We start from the raw sequence: 19110 nt of genomic DNA, 5'->3' as shown, positions 1-19110 counted from the left end.
AGTCGCTGCCTCTGGTCCCTGCGGGGCTCGGTGCCTGGAGACGCGGGGAGCTGGCTGCAGGCGGTACCCAGACCCTGACGCGCTCTGCCTTTTCCTCTCTCTGCAGTGACGATGCCTTGGAACTCTCCATCATGCCCAAAGACGAGGACGTCCTCCAGCTGGTGAGCCTTTTGCTGCTGACCTCTCCCGGTGGTGAGCTGGGTGTGCCTCGCCGCACCCTGCCTGGCCACGCCCTGCACAGAGCCCGTCCCCGTTCCTGGTGGGTGGGAGACGCAGGGCCCCTAGCACTGCCGCTCTCCGGGGTACTGGAGCAGGTGACAGTCCGGGGGGACATGGCTTAACTCGGGGATGTGGGCCACATGGGCAACTGGTCAAGTGCACCTGAGTCACCCTCATCTTACATGTGGAGGGGCAGCCGGCAGAGAGAACAGCTCCCAGCATTACATACGCCTCTGTGTGGCCCTGTTGCATGCTGGGACTTGTAGTCTGCACAGGGACGCATCCAGTTCTGAAAAGCAAGGGGCCATGTGCTGTGTAGTAGCAGCTTTTCGGGCTGCACACTGGCCTAGCCCTGCTTCAGCCGTAGCTAGCCGGCATTCTGCAAGGCTGCCAGGCTCGTGTCATGCCCAAGAGGGTGCGTGTGGCCTCCAAGGGGCTGATAGGACAGTGGGAGGCTGAGGGCTGCCAGATCAGCGTGACGAGGCTGATTGCAGCGGGAGGGTTATCTGGGCAAACCTGGTGTCGGGGCCTTGCTCCAGCAGATTAGCAGCGGCCATCTGTGCGAGTGGCGTGAACCGCGCCTGAGCCCCACCCTCGATTGGGGGTGAGGCTGGTGGAATTTGGGGGGGTTGGGTTCCCTTTAATAGCACCCCAACGGGATCTCGTTTTCTTGGGGCCCCATGCATTAGCAGTGTGGGTGCTGTGTTCTGAATTCAAGGCTGGTTGGGGGTTTGCCAGCTCCGAATGCTGCTGGTCTGTTCACCTCGACCCTGTTTGAAATCCATTCCCGTCTCCTGCCCTGGGCTGACTGGCCACCTCCTCTTGCTGCAGCTGCAAACATCCACCGCGCTGGGAGAGTGGGGGGGGAGTGGAACGAGGGAGGGGCACCCGGGGCGGGGGCGCAGCGTGTGAGGAGGGAGATGGAATAAAGCCGACCCTGGTTGTAAGTGTTGGGCCGGGGTCGGTCGCCGTGACATGGCTGTTCGGGGGTGGGATGGAAGTAGGACCAGCCCAGATCACCCTGCAGAGAAGAGGCACGTCTGGCAGTGCGGGGAATGAGCCGGGGGTGGGGGGGGGAGTGAGGGGCAGCTTGTCCAGAGATGTGGTGGCTTCACCGTCACCCCGAGTCCCGCCGTGAAGATGGGGGACGTTTCTGGGAGACATGTTCTAGTGCCGCCCGCGGGTGGCTGGGCTGGGTGTCGGAATCGCTGGGCAGCTTCCATGGCCAGTGGGATGTGGCAGGTCGGACTAGATGCTCCCAGCGGCCTGCAGTTCCGTCGCCCGGACGGCTGGGGTGATCTGTGTTAAAGGAGCGGAGCTAGCCCTGGTACAGCCGGGGAGCTGCTCCGTCCCCAGGGAATGGAGGAGGGACACCGTCATCTGAGCCCACTGACCCCACGGCCTGGTGTGCGGCGCCTGTTGCTGCCAGGGCATGACGCAGCATCAGGCCATTGAGGCATGATTGACACAGGACCCTCCCCCTCTTCCCCACTCTTGGATGCTGGCTACGGGGTGGGGAGAGTTTGTCTCCTTGGGCAAGAAAGATCCTCAGTTCTGTCCGCATCCCTTGGCAGCTTGGGTGTCAGCAGTACGCCGGGGGGGGCGGGCAGAGCTCTTGTGATCCACCTGCCCTGAGGCCATACAGAGCGAGGGGAACCCCAAATGTACCCAAGGCCTGCATGAGAGCCACTCCCAGGGCCCCGCAGAGCCCCGGGCTGGGGAGTCCCAGTGCGTCTGCAGCCATGGGACAGATTCATCCCTTGGGTAATGGCAGGGAAGTCCCTGGGTTCCAAACCCTCCGGCTTCAGGGCCTTCGCAACTACTAGCCACTGGGGTCAGGAAGGAACGGCTCCCCGGGCAGGTTTGGGGGTAGTGTCTAATGGCCTGGTTTTCGTTGTCATGTATATCACAGTAGTGCCAACAGAGATCAGGGCCCCATGGTGCTGGGGGCTGCCCAGGCGCATAGTATGGCTGGGAGGGGAAACTGAGGCACCAAGCGGGGCCCTGGCATGCCCAGGGTCACCCGGCAGGTCAATGGCAGAGCGGGGGATTGGAGCCTTTAGCACCTTCCTCTGATATGTCTGGGGCTGACCTCTGGCAGGCTCAGGGTCCCCGTGGCTGCGATCAGGCAGGGCACATCCTCTCGAGTTACACCGGGGAGGAATTTGGCCCAGCTCTCCTCGACCAGGGCACTGGCCTGTGGGGGTGTTTGGAGCGAATGGTTTTTGAACAAGGGCAGTGCAGTTTCGTGTGTCTGCCTGCCTGCATCTGTCTTTCTGTGCGTGGGATGCAGCCGACCTTCCTGGAAGAGGGCCGCGGAGGAGACCCAGGAGGTGCGAAAGGAGCTGGATGCCATGGGCCAGCTTTGTTTCCCGGCTTGGATTCCAAAGGAACCTTTGTGTGGGTTTCCCCGTCCCGGTGCATTCCTGCGGTGTGCGGCTCGGGCAGCCAATGGCAGGCCTCAGCCAGGAGCTCCCTGCAGCTTAGGGGGGGGGCCTCTCCTCCCTCCCGCCTCAGGACGTCCCAGTCGCAAAATCCCCAAACAACTTAAAAGGAAAAATTGAGAAGGAAATGTTAGTCTGGGCCAGGGCTGCGCCCGGGGAGTGGCCAGCCGAGGGAGAAGGCTGCCGGATCGAGGGAGGACCGAGGGCATGCTGCCGATGCCTGTGTTACATGGGATCCCAGTAGTCGGTGCGTATTATATTATTGTTCGATCGTCTATCTTATTCGGATTGAACGTGTTTATTACGGTAGTGCCTGAGCCCACCGAGAACAGGGCCCCATTGTGCCAGGCGCTGTACGAGCCTAGAATAAGAGACGGCGTCCGTAGAGAGAAACGCTGGCGGGGGGCTCCCGTGATGACTCCCTTTATTCCAGTGCAGAGGAAACCTCCCAAAGCTGAGCCGGCTGCTCGTAAAGGCGAGTGTTTAACTCTCTGGCTGTAGCTTGAGCAGGTTAAAAAGAGGGGTGGGGGCCTTCAGTAGGTGGAACAGTCCGGGAAGGAAGCCCAGGGCTCCAGCCGCCCCTTTAGGCGAGCGTGTCGGAGCTCCACTCTGCTCCGCTCCGCTCCTTTTTTGGAGCAGAAAGAGCTGGTTTGTCATTGCCCAGAAATGCAGCCTTCCCGAGAGCAGGATTCCAGGACAGCGGGGGGCTGAGAGCAGCCAGGGGCACTGCTCCCTCCCTTGGCCTCGCAAGGACTGAGTGACGAGGCAGGAAGGACCCTGGGGTTGGGGCCCCAACACGCATCCAGAGAGAGGAAGCTTTGGGAGGGGGGCTGTTTCCCTCCCCTCTCTCTGGTTCTTGGGGTGTCAGAATCGGAGCAGATTCCAGGGGTTGGGTCGTTTGGGGACAATGCAGTGGGGTGGCTGGAGCTGCCTCCCTTTGGAGAGCTGCTGTGTGGCTCCGGTGACTGCGGAGCCGTGGCCACTCAGGGGCCTGTGCGGGCAGCGCTCTGAGCCCGGGAGTGCCATGGACAGCAAGCTTCCAGCGTGGTAACTTCATTGGAAACACTTGCCTTCCCTGGCCACGATCGTGACGCTCTCCCCGGGCTGATTTCCAGCTCTGACTGCGCTTGGCCTCCTTAAATCCGCCAGGCGGTTTCCACTGCAGCATCGCTTTTGCTCCAGACTGATTCTTGTGGCTTTGCTGTGCCGTGTTGACAGGCTGCTGCCTTCCACCCCAGAGGCAGCTGCGTTCCAGGTGAAGCCCTGCCCTGCCTGCGATCCGCTTGTGATGGGTTCGTCTGGAGGAAAGAGGCTGCAGTGCGTCTCTTATCGTCGCTGTCGTTAACCCTTTCACTCTGGGAACCAACCTCAGGCCCGGGGGTTAGAACACCAGACATGTTAGAAATGCCCCAGCTGGTGCAGGGGGTTAAACCCAGCTTCCCTGGGATGGCTGTTGCATGAACGAATCCTGGCTGGGAGCCCGGGGCCAGGCTAGAGCACCACACCGAACCCGGCCTCAGCCTGCGAGCCCAGCCATGCTCACCGAGTTAGCCGGGTCTCTCTGCTTAGCAGGGGACTCTTGCTGTACAGGGGGCCTCTTCTTGTCCAGATCATTGCTTGGCTCTTTGGCGTCTCCCACTGGGTGCAGCCTGCAGCAGCCAGGGTCCCGGGTACTCCAGCCCGAAGCTTCCCAGCGTGGTATCCAGCAGGGTGGCGTGTGCGTGTGTTGTGTACATAGGCAATGCCCCACGTTTCCCTTGTGTCCCCCATCCTCCCGTCCGGTCTCACCTGACGGCCTGCTGGGAAGCATCGCGGTGTGGTGTCCGGCAGGGCGGCCTCTGTGTGTGTCCCGCTCAAGTTCTTACTCTGTGCCCATCACCGTGGGACGTGGGTGCCTGCCAGGAAGCCAGGATTGGCACCCGTCACACGTGGGTCTTCTCCTTCTTCCTCGCCCTGCAGTGTGGATTTCTCCGGGGCAGGGGAGTTCCGGCTGCTGGGCTCTGTGTTTCTATTAGCCAAGGGAGGTCCAGCAGTTATGCCTGGCATTTGGCGTGGAGAGTGTTCGTAGACCTCACTGGCGTTCGCTGCACTTTCCCCTTGGGCCGAGGTTCCTCGTCCCAGAATTCTTACCCTGCGTCCCTCTGGGGCAGCCCTTCTCCCTTCCTCGCACTCCCCGTCTGTGACACGGGGCGGACAATAGAGGCTGGCCCCAGGTTGTACTCAGGACATGCCTTTGATGATGTTTTGGGGTGGTCTATTGGGGTTGCCTAGTCAGAGCCACATCTGGTGTATGTTACAATAATACTTAGTGTCGTTATCTTGTGCTGGAGGGTCTCAGGGCTTTTTCCAAAGGTGGGCAGGTTTAGCCCCATTTTGCAGGTGAGGAAACTGAGGTCCGGAGAAGGGAAGTGACTTGCCCAAACGTACGCAGTGCGTCAGTTGCAGGGCTGGGCTGAGAACCCCCATGTCCAGACGCCCAGTCCTTTGCTTTAACCACTGGGTAGCACTTCCTCTGCTCACACAAAGGCTGTAGAAGGCAGTTTTGTAAAGAAGTGCAGGGTTTACTCTTGGGCTGCAGCTGGGCGTGTTAGTTCAGAAACGCCTGCGAAAGATGAGAAGGAAAACCCTGGCGCTCCGTCCAGCTCAGTGCGTCATGGAGTATTTTAAGGAGAGGGAACCGGAGACCATGGGAAGCCAGCATAGCTGTGAGCATAGCACATGAGCAGGGGAGAGCAATGCAGCTGGCAGTGACCGGAGCGTGTTAGTCACTTTCCACCCCAGCAGAAAACACGTCTGGAAATGTTTGACATCTGCACGGCAGGGAGGATTTCGGGCGGCCCTTTCCCAGGCTGAGCGAGGCTCTGGGCTGAGATGGTCACTGATGATTTCAGGAGCAGCGGTTCTGAGAGGCCCAGCTTTAGAGACCCGGTTTTTCACAATGTGCTGAGGCCGAGCCCCCGCCCCTGAAAATCAGCCCCTTTTCCAGTGTCTCACAATGAGCCCCTCGAAATCACTTGGCCGCAGCCCCAGTGGACTTAGGCTGCAGGTGGGCACGCTTGGCATGCCCTGCAGATCAGGCCCTAAGTGGGCATTAGCCCCCCCAACCCCCTGGTGCCGTGATGGCACACCCCACTCCCCCCCACAGCGCTGAGCGCTCCTCCAGCAGGAGCGCCTGGTTCTGCTCTCACTGCGCGTTGCCAGCCCTGCCCTAGAAGGGGGATGAGATCTGTCCTGCCGGAGGGACGTGCCCAGCGATTGGCACCGCAGTCATCACACAGCTTGGTGTCACTGGTGGCCTCACCTCAGCCGTCTCCCTGAGTCTTTATCCCTGAAGGGCCCAGCAGTGCCCATCCCAGTTGGGTTCATAAGCTCAAGTGCCTCATAGTCGCAGGAGGTGCTTGGTCTCTGTCCTGTTTGTACCCTGTGATCATCTGAGTCAAGCATGGGGGGCCTGGGAGATCCCAGAGCTGAGTGCCTCTTCGCGCTCAGCCTCCCACGGCCTTGGTGCAGCAGTGGTGTCCTCGTTTTGAATGACAGCGCCATGGGGCTCAGGTTTCGCCCTGTCCTGGTTCAGCTGTCCCGTGTGGGCTCAGCTGTGCCACTGTCCTGGTGTTACCCCCATCCCATCGAGTTTATTGGTCGGCTCCCAGGAACCCGGGCCGTGTTGATGGGGTGGCGGGCCTGGGACGGGTGTTGGGAGGATGCCTGGTGGTGCCAATGTCTCTTGGGCCAGGACACCGGCTGCCCTGACTCCTCTCCTCTCTCTCCTTTCCAGGCCTATTCTCAGGATGCCTACTTGAAGGGCAATGAACCCTACTCCGGGGGAGCCCAGAGCATCCCGGAGCCACCTCCCATCTGTTACCCTCGGAAGACCTACCCGTTCCAGTCCAGGGCTCCCAGCCGGGAGGCGATGGTAGCTGAGCCTTTGCAGGGACAGCAGGCGGACGGCAGATCCTACCGGCCTGTTCCTTCAGGCCCATCTTCCCCCTTGAACAGTGCGGCGCTTGGCAGCCCCATGCCCAGCACGTGGAACGAAGCCAGAAGCGACACTGCTCGGGAGTTCGGCAGCACCCATTCCAGCCCGGCCCACCGCACAGAGGAGATCCAGTATGGAATGACCCAGCCGAGGCCCGGGATGCCCGTCGCAAGGCCGGTCCCAGCCCCCGGCTCCTTCTCGCGCGTCTCCAACTCCAGCTTCGCAGGTCCCCTTGCTTCTTCCTTGCCAGAGAGGTACGGCGTCCCGACTGCTTCCTCCATGGCCAGCCAGGCCTGCTACGGGGTCCCCAGGCACCTCCCAGACCATCGGACTCCCTGCGGTTTCAAGGATGGCCGGGATGTTAGCATGGGGCCTGGCGGCCCAGGCCGTCCCTCCTGGGAGTATCTGGGCGGCCCCAAGGCCATCAGCCGGCTGGAGTGCCAGCAGGCGCTCTCCAACTGGCTGTCCAGCCAGGTGCCTCGCCGGAGCGCCTCGGAAGAGCGGAGGTACGCCATGCCGCCCCGGTACCGCAGCGTCTCTCAGGAGCGCCTGGGAGACACCCCGGCCTCCAGAGGCTGGCCCCACAGTGCCTCGCAAGACACCTTGCTCCAGCCCAGCCACGACAGCTGGGGCTACCGGGCCCGGTCCGACAACTCCCTGGGGAGGTCCGGGCGCTCCATGGAGGCGCTGGAGCAGAGCGCCCTGGTCTCGCCCCGCTTGGACAAATGCACGTGGCTGCCGGAGAAGTTCTATAGGCCGGGCCCCGGGCAAGTTGCCCGAGCTCAGCCTAGCCAACCAAGTCCGTATGCCCCCTCCTGCTCCTGTAGAGAGCCTCCCCCCGCCCACGTGCAGAAACACCCTTCCCAGCCCAACCTGCAGAGCGTCGACGACTCGGGGTACATCGGGTACAGGAGCTACAGCCCCTCCTTCCAGCGCAGGACTGGCCTGCTCCACGCGCTCTCCTTCAGGGACCCTATCTTTGGTGGCCTTCCAGTGTTCAATATATCGCAAAGGCAAGAAACCCAACCAGCACCTTACCCGGACAGGTCCCCATCACTGCCAGCTGCCGCCCCCCCTGGCCCGGACCCCCCGCCGGGCAGCGGGCCCGAGACCCCCAAGGACCAAAGAACCCCCAGCCAAGACAGCGGCGCCAGGTCTCTCCAGCCGCCTCCGCCTCAGGCTGAGGCGGAGGAGAGGAAAGAGGAGGTGGTCCTCAGGCAGAAGCCCCCCACGGGCCGCAAGGCGCCGGCCCCCGCCAGGCAGATGAACTTCATCTTCCCCGACCACATGAAGGAAACGGACATTTGTGACCCACCGCCGAGCTGCAAAGGGGACAAGCCGGCGGCGGAGCGGCCTGCCCGGCGGGTGGCACCGTTGGCGGTGCCAGAGGATTCCCTGGCATCCATTCCATTTATAGGTGAGGGGGGAGTGTTTGGGAACGCCAGGCACTGGGGTGTGTTTGTGGAGGGTGTGCCTTCAACCAGAGCACAAGGCGGTGGGGGTCTCACAGCTGTGTATCGAGCCAGGGAGCATTTTGCCTCCGAAAGCCCAGCCCCAGGGTGAGAAGCAGCCTCGGTTGCAGGGTAGTGGATGCTGCGGAGCAGGCGTCACCCGCTGGGTCTGACCCGCAGAGGGTAAACGGCAGCTGGTGCACAGGCAGATGCGACTGTAGGCTGGGCAGGTGCAAACGGTCACAGTGAAGCCAGGTGCAGCCACCTGCTTGGATGAGTGTCTCTGGTTTGGAGAAGCCAACCCACCAGGGATGTGCTAGGTGGTCCCAGAGATCAGGAGAGCAAAGGGCCAGAGACGTCGGGGTGGAAAGAGAAGCAGGTGAAGAAGGGTGGCAGGGGTCCGGGTGGGCCATTGACTTGGTCTCGTGGTAGCCCACTGTGGTCATCCAGACAGTCACATGAGGCCCAAACAAATCTTGTCCTTGCAGGCAGCAAAGCACAGGGCGGCATGGGGAGGAAGCATCCAGCTTGGGGTAGGGAGAAGGGGTCTCCAGTCTGTCCAGTGGTGGAAGGGTCAGGGATGCCCAGGAAGGAGCCTTCTGGTCAGGGGGCCTGGCCGCTGGGATCCCATGACTGCTGTTGTCTCTGCGTGCAGCGGGAAGCCTGGGACTGTCCCCATACCTGCCTTAAAGCTGGGCACTGGCCTTGGACGCCTGAGCAGCCCATCGAGGTGGCCTCTGATTGTCCCATTGCCCCTTCCACATGCTGTTAGACTCGGCATACCTGCGGCACGCCCCCAGAGCCCTGCAGCTGGAGCTGCTTGCAGGGGCGTGGTAGGATCTGGCCTTATGTGCTGTCCGTGAAAGGTGCCTGCCTGGCAACCCCTGTGGCTGAATTCCATCAGCTGGCTGACTGAGAGGCAGGGGGGCGGGCACTGCCCTGAACGTGCCACTCCCCCAACATGGAGAGTCCTGCCTCTCCGGGTGCCACGGACCTGGGCTGAGCCCCGGCAACACACTTCGCTCTCTGGCTGTGCTAGATTCTGACTAGCTAACGAGAGGCCAAATGCTTCGTCTCTCGTTTCTGGTCTCCTGTGCCATCCAATCCCTCTACGCAGCACTGGGAGGGGGCTGGCCACAGGATCTCCACCCTCCACATTCCTTCTTGCCTGGACAGGGCAGGGATGTGGTTAGCGAGGTTGCTGCAGCCGTCCCCGCCTGCCCAGCGCTGGCCTCCGTCTCAGCAGGGCAGGCCCGGCTTCCCAGGAGTACGTCTCTCCAGCCCGGGCTTGGCAGAAAGCCTTGGCAAGGCCTGCCGGTGTGCCATGCGCTCAGTGCCCAGGAACTCCCCCAGCCAACAGGCACCAGGAGACGGGAGAGGACCAGAGACCAGCTCCGCGGGGGGACTGCTAGGCTCCCTGGGGAGGCACCATCCCCCATGCCTGAGTTGCTCTTCAGCAGCGGTGGCTGCCTGGTCCCTTGCTGCCCCTTGGGAGGTCACAGTGAGGGGGCTCCGACTTGCCTGGTACCCCCCTTTCCACCGAAAGCTGCCACACTTGTAGTGAGGGGGGGTCTCCTGCCAGGCCCTCCTTTGGCAGAGCCCCGGCCGAGAGCTGCACACGGGCGCGGAGAGACGGCCCCGGCCCTGGCCCCAAGGAACGCACAAGTCAGACTAAGGGCAGGGGAGCAAACAGAAGCACAGAGGAGGGAAGGGACCTGGCCAGCGTCACCCAGCCGACCCCGACTCCCAGTCCAGCCGTTTCCCCGACGCTGGTCCAGCTGCAGCCAGACCAGACACGGCCGCTCGGGGGTTTCGGGACGGGGGGAGGCAGAGACTCCGGGGAACCTGCAGACCCTGCCGCCTTGGTGTGTCTCCTGAGCTGGGCGGGCCCAGCTGCTCGCGGGGTGACTGACGTCTCCGTGCCAGCCCAGCAGCTGCCCTCTCCTGAGGGAAAGGGGTTGATTCTCCTCTGCCTGCCCTGCAGCCGCTTCGTCCCCAGGCTTTCCTGTGGGGCCCAAGGTGAAACCTGCCTGCCTCTCTCCGCTCACTGCGCCCCCCTTCGGGGGACGTCGTGGCCTTTCTCCCTGGCACATGCCGTCTCCTCGTACCCGGGAGAGACCACGGCACAATGGAAGCCTTACTCCGCTGCCCGCGCCGTGCCCAGCCTGGCACTGTGGGACCGTTGTTCTCCGCGCATTCCTCACAAGCCTGGCTATTGTTTGTGCGCCCGGCCCCGCCCCACATTGTCCCCTTGGCCACCTTGCCTGGGGGAAGCGGCGGCACGGGGCTGCCCTGGCGCACACAGCCCGCCTTGTTGGCAGCGGAGCAGGTGCATCGAGGCAGGGCCCTCTCCCCCCTCCTCATTCCGCATGCAGCCCCTCCCACTCGTTCCCATCCCCCTGCCCCGCTCCAGCGAAGAGCAGCTGTGTGTTCCTAGAACATGGCATCAAGCCCTGCCGGCACCTCCGTGACGAGATATCGGGGCACCCCCGGCACGGACGCTGCCGCCTGGGCTCTGTGCCTCAGCCCCAGCGAGCGCCCCCCTGGCCTGCAGCTCTCGGGGCAGCGGGGCTCCTCGGAGGTGGAGGGCAGGGCTGGTTTCTCAGCCGCCGGCAGCCATGGGGGATGACCGGTTTGCTTGGGGAGGCAGCCCTAGCTTTGGAGGGGCAGGGGCTGCTCACTGACTTTCTTGACCCACTGGGCTGTTCCTTCCTGGGAGGGGTAAAGAAGGGGTTGGGGACGGCCTCTTGCGTGCCTGCTGCTGAGCCTGCACCGGGCACTGGCGCTGCCCCCACGGGGAAGGGCCCTGGCAGAGGATCCAGAAGCCAGGGGTTCCCTGGCGCTCTGGTCCTGGGCTGCTCGCTGCAGGGGGCGCTGGCGGAGCACAGACTGCAGAGATCCCAGCCTCGCAGCAGGAGGCGCTCCGGGGACTGGGGCCGGGGGAGGGTCTCCCGGTGGGAGGCGCTGGGCGGGAGACCCCAGCCTTTCCCGCGTGGGTCTCTGGCTGGTCCCCCCGCGGTTCCATTGGTTCACGGTGCCCCCCACTCTTCCAGACGAGCCGACGAGCCCCAGCATCGACCTGAAGGCAAAGCACATCCCTGCCTCCTCTGTCGTCTCCAGCGCCGTGAACTCTGCCCCCGCCATCACCGGCAGCCCCTCCTCACCCACCTTCTCCTTCGCCATCAGCCGCCATTACTCCCAGGACTGCAGTAAGTACCCGCCCCTCCCGCTGGGGCAGGGACACCCTCGGGGGCAGCCGCTGGCCAGGTACCAGGCAGGGCTTCAGGGCGGAGAGCGGCCTGTGCCTTGAGCAGCCAGGAGCCAGAGTGCAGAACGACAGAGAAGTAGGGAACGGCCCCAACTTCCAGAGGGGGGACGTCATGAGGAGTCAGCAGAGGGAAGGGAAATGCAGGGTGAACATGGGAAGGGTCCTGCTGGGCCATGGTGCAGCCTCCCCAGGGAAGGGGGTGGGATCCCCGTCGCTTATGTCCTGGGAAATGAGGTATATGCAGAGCACCTGACAATCTGCTGTAGGGGATGAGCCTGGACCCACCGAGGGGAGCTGGGCCAGACGAGCCAGGTAGGAAAGGGCCTTGGCCTGATGGGGAGAAATGGGCTACGTAAATCAGGCAGCCGGGAGTGAGTGTGTGTCAGCCATGAGGAGCTCCAGTAAAACGCTGCCTGGAGTAGCCCGCAAAGCTGCAGGCCCTGCTGGGGTATTCTGATCCGGGGTCCTGCTGCATGCTGGGACATGGCATACGTTGTCTCCCCGCATTCCTGGCTTGCTCGCACGTATTACAGACAGAGAAGCTGCTGCACAGAGGTTAAATGACTTGCTTGAAGTTGTGCAGCAAAACCGTGGCAGAGCCAGGACCCCTGAGCCCTGACTGCCAATCCCCGAGCTCTAACCATTAGGCACGTTTCCTCTCAGAGACGGGAATAGAACCCAGGAGTCCTGATCCCCAGTCCTTAGTACCGTGACAAGCCAATCCATTCCCGAGGCTGGTAAAGCACCGACTGCCTTGTGAACTGGCTCTTCCTGTGTTTACTGATGGCCCCTTTCTCTTTCCTTTCCCTTTCAGGCAGCATCAAAGCCAGCCGCCGATCCTCCTACCTCCTGGCCATAACAACCGAGCGCTCCAAGTCGTGTGACGATGGTCTGAACACATTTCGTGACGAGGGGAAGATCCTAAGGTAGGGGTGACCCCTTCCCCACCCCATTGCATGCCAGCCAAACAATGGCTTCTTCCCTTCTCGGGGTGGTCCCGACCTGGCCTCGCAGCTGCACACGGCAGGGTGTGATCTCCAGCTGCTGGGCATTATAGGACAAGTGAGTTCAGTGCCTCCTGAAGTGCCACTATTGGCCAGTCTTGGATTTGACAGGCCGGGAGTGTGATCCATTAGGGCAGGGGGTGGGACACAGCTGGTCTGATCCACAAAAGACGTAAGGCGTGATACTGTGTTTGTGAGAGAGCAGGAGTTCTCCACGTTACACCATACCCCAGAATCCTTTGTGTTGTTTCACAACTAACTTTCCAAAGTGTGGTGTTGTTCACTGCCTGGCCTAAGGCTTGTCCCTAGGGGAGCTGGTGGGTTATAGCTGTGGCCTCGGTCAGTTCCCACCCTAGCTGATTTCACAGTAGCCTCCCCATGCAGACAAGCCCTAAGCCAGCCTTTGCATTCATGGCCTGAGAGATGTGAGAGGGCACTTCTGAAAATCAGGCCCTAAGTGACTCTGCCAAGGCCCCGCAGTGAGTAAGTAGCAGAGCTGGGTTTAGAACTTGGGACCACATACCCCTGTGTTCCTTTCGCTCGGCCATGCTGCCCGTCCTGGAGCAGCTCCGCCAAAGCACGGGGTGTGAACGATGTAAACCAGCCCCTCCGTTTGCTGCTGCCCTCGCGGTGGGGGATTAATGCCCAGCTCACACAAGAGTGTGGTTTGCATCTGTGGATCTTAAAGGCCCAATTGCCCCTGTCCTCCATCAGAGCCAGAGCTCAAACCCAGCTCTCCTGAGCCCCAGGCCAGAGCCTTCTCCACAGCCCACAAGGAGCCAGTGACTCCCGCGGCTCCGTACGAAGAGATGCCCCAGCCACCACGAGAAGGGGCTGGGGCCAGTGGGGCCTGTCCTTGAACCGCCCTTGTGCTCGGGAACGCTTGCCACCCCTCCTGCTCCGGGCTCACGGGCGGCTGCTTTCCTTGCAGGAGGATGCCAAGCCGGGTGCCGAGTCTGCGCATGCTGAGGAGCTTCTTCACCGACGGGGTAGGTGTTCCCAGTGAAGAAGGGGGCGGGGGTTCTGCCTGCCGCTGTAATGATGCCCACCAAGGCCGCGCTGGTACCATGCACCCCCAGCCATGTGGATGCCACCCACCGGGGGCCTGGTTTGCATGAGGGGAGCCGGGGCCTCATATTGGGTGGCTGCCCTGCCTGAGGCCGCTGGGCATTTCTTCCCCGCCCGCCACTGTGCCATCCCGAGTCCTTCCTGAGCCTCGGACGGCCTCCGGCTAGCACAGTTCAGTCCCAGCTGTGCTGTTCCGGTCTTGTACCCGGTGCCTCCAGCGGGAAACCGCAGGTTTGTGCATCGCCCCCGCACAGCCCAGAGTCATCAGTGAACAACAATCTGCACTGATCAGCTTAAGGCAGGCGACGCCTGGGATCAACTGGACGGGCTGGCGTAAAACGAGCCAAACAGCACTGACGTCAGGGGAGCTTTCCTTGCTTCCGCCAGCAGAGAGTTTGGCCCGGTGGGTTCTGCCTCCTCTAACGCGCAGGGACGCAGGCTGGACCATGCGCTGCATTTCCCTGCACCTGGCAGAGTCCTTCACGCCAGTGCACGTCAATTCCGCTCGGACATTGACGCCCGCTCTGCACTGGGGTAAATGAGGCCTTTGAGGTGTAGGGCAGGGGGGCACCTGCTGCCCCACAGGCTCACGATTGCATCAGTGGGAGCTGCATGGCCTTATCTCGACTGGGATTTCAGCCCCCAGGTTTGGCTCATTGGTTTAAACCTCTCATGCAGACGCAGCTTACTCCAGCGCAGCATGACTTGCATCAGCGCCAGCCTGATTTCAAGCCAGAGTGAGTCAGTTTTGCCACCCCCGTGGAAACTCTGTCTACACGAGGGATTTGCACTGAGGCGGCTGAAATCCTGGTGGAGACCAAACCTGAGGGTTGCCTGGTGTTTGTATAGTTATCACGGTGCTGGGCCTGATGGAGCTGGGAGGCCTGGCTCTCCTCTGCTCTCGCCAGTGGGAGGCCACTGCCTGTAATGCCCCGTGGTGTGACTGAGGGGGTAGCGTGCCAGAGCTGGAGAGGTGCCTGCCTGCCTCTGAGTGCAGTAGCCGTGAGGGCCATACACCCATCTCTCCGGTCGCCTCTCCCCCTGCAGTCCCTGGACAGCCTCGGCATGTCTGAAGACACGAGATCAAAGAGGCACTCGACCTCCGACCTCTCGGATGTGACTTTCAGCGACGTGAGGAAAGAGGGCTGGCTCCACTATAAACAGATCCTCACCAAAAAGGGGAAGGTAGGTGTTTACTGCACAGGAAGCCCAGGCTGGGGCAGGGAGTGCTGGGCATGTTTGTACGGAGGAGAAGAACCTCTCTTTGGAGATGTTTATGTGATGTGTCATGTGATCCCCTTCGCCACCTGAGGATCTCAAAGCACTTAACAAACATGAATGAACCGCGCTGCCAAGCACCCTTGTTAAGGCTGGTATTGTTACTGGAAACTGAGGCACCAACCCATGAAGCGATTGGCTAGCGTCCCACAGGGAGACAGCAGCAGAACTGGGAATAGAACCCAGGAGTCCTGCCTCCCAGTAGCCCCTGTTCTAACCACTAGGCCACACCCCCTCACACAGCAAGGAATAGAACCCAGGAGTCCTGCCTTCCAGGGGGTCCCACGAGAGTCTCCCTTCTGCCAAGCACCCTGCTGGCCCATGTGCTAACCCAGGAGTGGGAGAAGGAGAACAGCCACTGGAATTTAATCGGGTGGAGGAAGTCTCATACCCACAAACGATGCCCCATACGTGTGGGGAGCGCTGGCCAGACACGGGATTGTCCCTGGGCGTACGCAGGGGTCTCTGCAAGGGGCATTCTTCTGGCAAGGGGCATTTGGCCTGGCCAGGAGGTGAGGGCAGCTGGGGGGGGGGGGGTTGGCCAGTGCAAGAGAGGCAGCGGTTTCCAGTGGCAGCACTTCCACCCCTGCCAGTCACACCAATGCCAGCACCTTGTGGGCGGCAGACACCAGACATCTGCACTGTGCAGTGATCGCATCTGGCCAGGTCCACACACACTCCAAGGGCTGTGGTGGTGGGTCGGCTGAGAGAGAGCAGGGCTGGGACGGGGCGGGTGGGTGCCCCGGGGGAGACCCAAAGAAGGGTGGGGCCATCCTGCTGCCTCCGAGCATCCCCCAGGGCACGGGGAATCCTGGCCCTTCTGAGTCAGGCACCAGCGGCTGCCGGACAAGCAGCTGTGTGGGGTCTCTGGGGGGTGAGGCTGGAGTAGAGAATGGGAGCAGGGCTTGGCAGCATCCCGTAAGTGAAGGGGTTTGAATGGAGGCCTTCCCCTGTCACCACCCAAGAGGGGTTCACTTCCCAGGGCAGGGAGTTGGTGTGGGTGGATTGAGAGGGAACACTGGGAGTAGGTCATGCCTCGGAGGGGCAGGGCTCATGGGGTCATAGGGCAGTTCCAGGTTGGTGGGGGTGGGTTTGATCCTCTGATTGGGGAACACAATTTCCCTCGTTACAGTCAAAGCCCCCGGGTCAGCATTCCTTGTTGGAGCCCTGCAGGATCCGCTGCTGTCAGCTCCGGGTGGGCTTTGCCGTGATTACAATGGGGTGATTGCTACCAGAAGGCAGCGGGAGTCCTTCTCTCTGGGCCCCCGGCTGAAATCCATGGGTCAGAGCTGGAAGGAACATGCTGGAAAAAGGGGCTACACGCTTCCAGTGTCTCTGCCCTGTGGGGATCTGCCGTCTGCCTGGCCGAATGCACAGACGGGGCGTGAGCTGCTCTGGTCGAGTTTTCCTAGCAGTGCCCCTGGTCTGTGTCGGGGTTGAGTCTGGGCAACAGCATCCTGGGTGGCATTTCCTGGGCTGAGGCTCTGGGGGGAGGGACAGCTCAGTGGTTTGAGCATTGGCCAGGGTTGTGAGTTCAATCCTTGAGGGGGCCATTTGGGGATTGGTCCTGCTTTCAGCAGGGGGTTGGACTAGATGATCTCTTGAGGTCCCTTCCAACCCTAATGATTCTATGAGGCTGGGGGGCTTTGCTCCGAGTGCCTGCATCTCAGCTGGGTGTGCACGCCCGGGTCGCGTTGCCGTGGGCATAGCCTAGGCTTTCCCTGTGTCTCGGCTGCGTGGCAGCACCTTGAACGGGTGCTCATGTCAATGCCAGGTGGCGCTGCCCCATCTCGAGGTGGGCAGCCAAGGAGGAGACCGGCTCTCTCCCGGCCAGCGCTCATTGCCCGTCCTCTCCCTCTGCAGAAAGTTGGCGGGGGCATCCGGCCGTGGAAGCGCGTCTTCGCCGTTCTCCGCGCACACTCCCTTTACCTGTGCAAGGACAGGCGGGAGGCCGTGACCTGCGCGCTGCCCCAAGGTGAGGAGGAGCAGCCGATCAGCATCCGAGCGTGCCTGGTGGACATTTCCTACAGCGAGACCAAGAGGAAGCACGTCTTCCGGCTGACGACCGCTGACTTCTGTGAATATCTCTTTCAGGCAGAGGATCGGGACGACATGCTGGCCTGGATCAAAGTCGTCAGGGAGAACAGCAAGGCCGAGGGCGAGGTGAGAGCCAGCATGGGGCTCCTGGCTCCCTCCAGGCCCCTGGCTCTCCGCAGACGCCCCGGCACTAACCACTTTGGTTCCTTCCAGATGTTTGCCTTCTGCTGCTCCTTCTAGGGCAGGGCTGGTCCAAGCGTGGGGCCCGCAGTTGCCCTCTGCTGGATGGAGGATCAGCTTATAGGGACTTCAAGTCCCAGCATGCCATCTCGGTGCCCTGGGACTCCAAGTCCCAGAATGCCATGCTCTGCTTTGCCCTGATGGGGGCACTGGGACTCCAAGTCCCAGCATGCCATGCTTCTCCACCCAAGGAGACTGGCCTCTACTGCATGCTGGGAATTGTAGTCCACTGGAACCTCACCACTCCCTCAAAGAAGGGAATGGGTCAGCCTCCTTCATCTTCTGCTGTTCGCTATAGCCTCTGGCTGGGCACAGTCCAGGGGGCGCTGTATGTGGCAGGTGCAGCTCCATTCCCAGCATCCCTCTGCTCCCTCCCCCAATCCAGGGCTTGTGCCCCCTTCTTTACTCTGTATGAAGCCATTTCTCCCGGGGGCCTGGCATCCTGCAGGGGCTGATGAGAGGAGGACAGGGCCAGGGTGATGGCAGCCCTCCAGCCGCCCTCCAGCCCCCTCTTTTCACTCCAGAGACGGGGAGGCCAGGCCAGCCAGTTGGCTGATCAGCCCCATTCCCGGCTGATGGCTCCCTGTGGGTCAGTCCTGGTGAGATCCCTTCCCTGGCACTAGACTGTCCCTGCAGTGCCCGGGTCCTGAGCAGCTGGCTAGTGTTCGTTAGCTTATGGGGACCCCTGCTGGTCTGCAGAGGGATAATTACCTGAATTTCCAGGGATCCCAGGCATGAACTTCCCTTTATATAGGCCTTGCTGTGTAATGCAGCCGCCTCTTCTAGCACCGCCCGCAGGGCCCTCCGAGCAGCTGAGCGCACCAGGAGAGCTCCTCTTCCCTCCCCGGGGCACAGGTTGGGAGCAGTTTGGGCTGTAGGGCAGGAGAAGGGAGACCCCTGCTGGTTTGGTGTGGGCTGCGCCATCCACCACTTCGGCTTTTGGAGGAAGTTAGCTGGGAGATTCTTTTAATTGTATGGAGAATTGAGCACGGCTCGGGGGCACTACAGGGGTGGGAGCTGCCCTAAGATCCGTGCCCAGCTCAGGGCACTAGAGGGGTGGGAGCTGCCGTAAGATCTGTTCCCAGCTCAGGGCACTAGAGGGGTGGGAGCTGCCCTAAGATCCGTGCCCAGCTCAGGGCACTAGAGGGATGGGAGTTGCCCTAAGATCCGTGCCCAGCTCAGGGCACTACAGGGGTGGGAGCTGCCCTAGATCTGTGCCCAGCTCAGGGCACTAAGGAGTGGGAGTTGCCCTAAGAGCCATGCCTAGCTCAGGGCACTAGAGGGGTGGGAGCTGCCCTAAGATCTGTGCCCAGCTCAGGGCACTAGAGGGGTGGGAGCTGCCCTAAGATCTGTGCCCAGCTCAGGGCACTAGAGGGGTGGGAGCTGCCCTAAGATCCATGCCCAGCTCAGGGCACTAGAGGGGTGGGAGCTGCCCTAAGATCCATGCCCAGCTCAGGGCACTAGAGAGGGAGTTGCCATAAGATCTGTGCCCAGCTCAGGGCACTAGAGGGGTGGGAGCTGCCCTAAGATCCGTGCCCAGCTCAGGGCACTAGAGGGGTGGGAGCTGCCCTAAGATCCGTGCCCAGCTCAGGGCACTAGAGGGATGGGAGTTGCCCTAAGATCCGTGCCCAGCTCAGGGCACTACAGGGGTGGGAGCTGCCCTAGATCTGTGCCCAGCTCAGGGCACTAAGGAGTGGGAGTTGCCCTAAGAGCCATGCCCAGCTCAGGGCACTAGAGGGGTGGGAGCTGCCCTAAGATCTGTGCCCAGCTCAGGGCACTAGAGGGGTGGGAGCTGCCCTAAGATCTGTGCCCAGCTCAGGGCACTAGAGGGGTGGGAGCTGCCCTAAGATCCATGCCCAGCTCAGGGCACTAGAGGGGTGGGAGCTGCCCTAAGATCCATGTCCAGCTCAGGGCACTAGAGAGGGAGTTGCCATAAGATCTGTGCCCAGCTCAGGGCACTAGAGGGGTGGGAGCTGCCCTAAGATCCGTGCCCAGCTCAGGGCACTAGAGGGGTGGGAGCTGCCCTAAGATCCGTGCCCAGCTCAGGGCACTAGAGGGATGGGAGTTGCCCTAAGATCCGTGCCCAGCTCAGGGCACTACAGGGGTGGGAGCTGCCCTAGATCTG

General features: G+C 62.0%; 1 protein-coding gene across 9 annotated transcripts in view; it reads left to right on the top strand.

The window, feature by feature from the left end:
• The window catches only part of ARHGAP23 (Rho GTPase activating protein 23), a 121439-nt gene that overhangs the window by 81235 nt on the left and 21094 nt on the right, over positions 1 to 19110 (top strand). For 7 of the 9 annotated variants that reach the window (XM_044999473.1, XM_044999471.1, XM_044999472.1 and 4 more), the window contains exons 6-12: positions 107 to 161; positions 6439 to 8056; positions 11144 to 11299; positions 12173 to 12284; positions 13294 to 13351; positions 14478 to 14615; positions 16572 to 16871. In XM_044999473.1, coding sequence (XP_044855408.1) covers positions 107 to 161; positions 6439 to 8056; positions 11144 to 11299; positions 12173 to 12284; positions 13294 to 13351; positions 14478 to 14615; positions 16572 to 16871 — 2437 coding nt within the window. Of the gene's footprint in view, positions 1 to 106; positions 162 to 2871; positions 2911 to 6438; positions 8057 to 11143; positions 11300 to 12172; positions 12285 to 13293; positions 13352 to 14477; positions 14616 to 16571; positions 16872 to 19110 lie in introns of those variants that run through there. The other 2 variants (XM_044999470.1, XM_044999474.1) reach the window with 2 other exon arrangements.

This window comes from Mauremys mutica, chromosome 25, assembly GCF_020497125.1.
Source record: "Mauremys mutica isolate MM-2020 ecotype Southern chromosome 25, ASM2049712v1, whole genome shotgun sequence".
Taxonomy (NCBI): Eukaryota; Metazoa; Chordata; order Testudines; family Geoemydidae; genus Mauremys; species Mauremys mutica.
The sequence above is the reverse complement of the archived record's forward strand: the minus strand, read 5'-3'. Positions and strand labels throughout refer to the sequence as shown.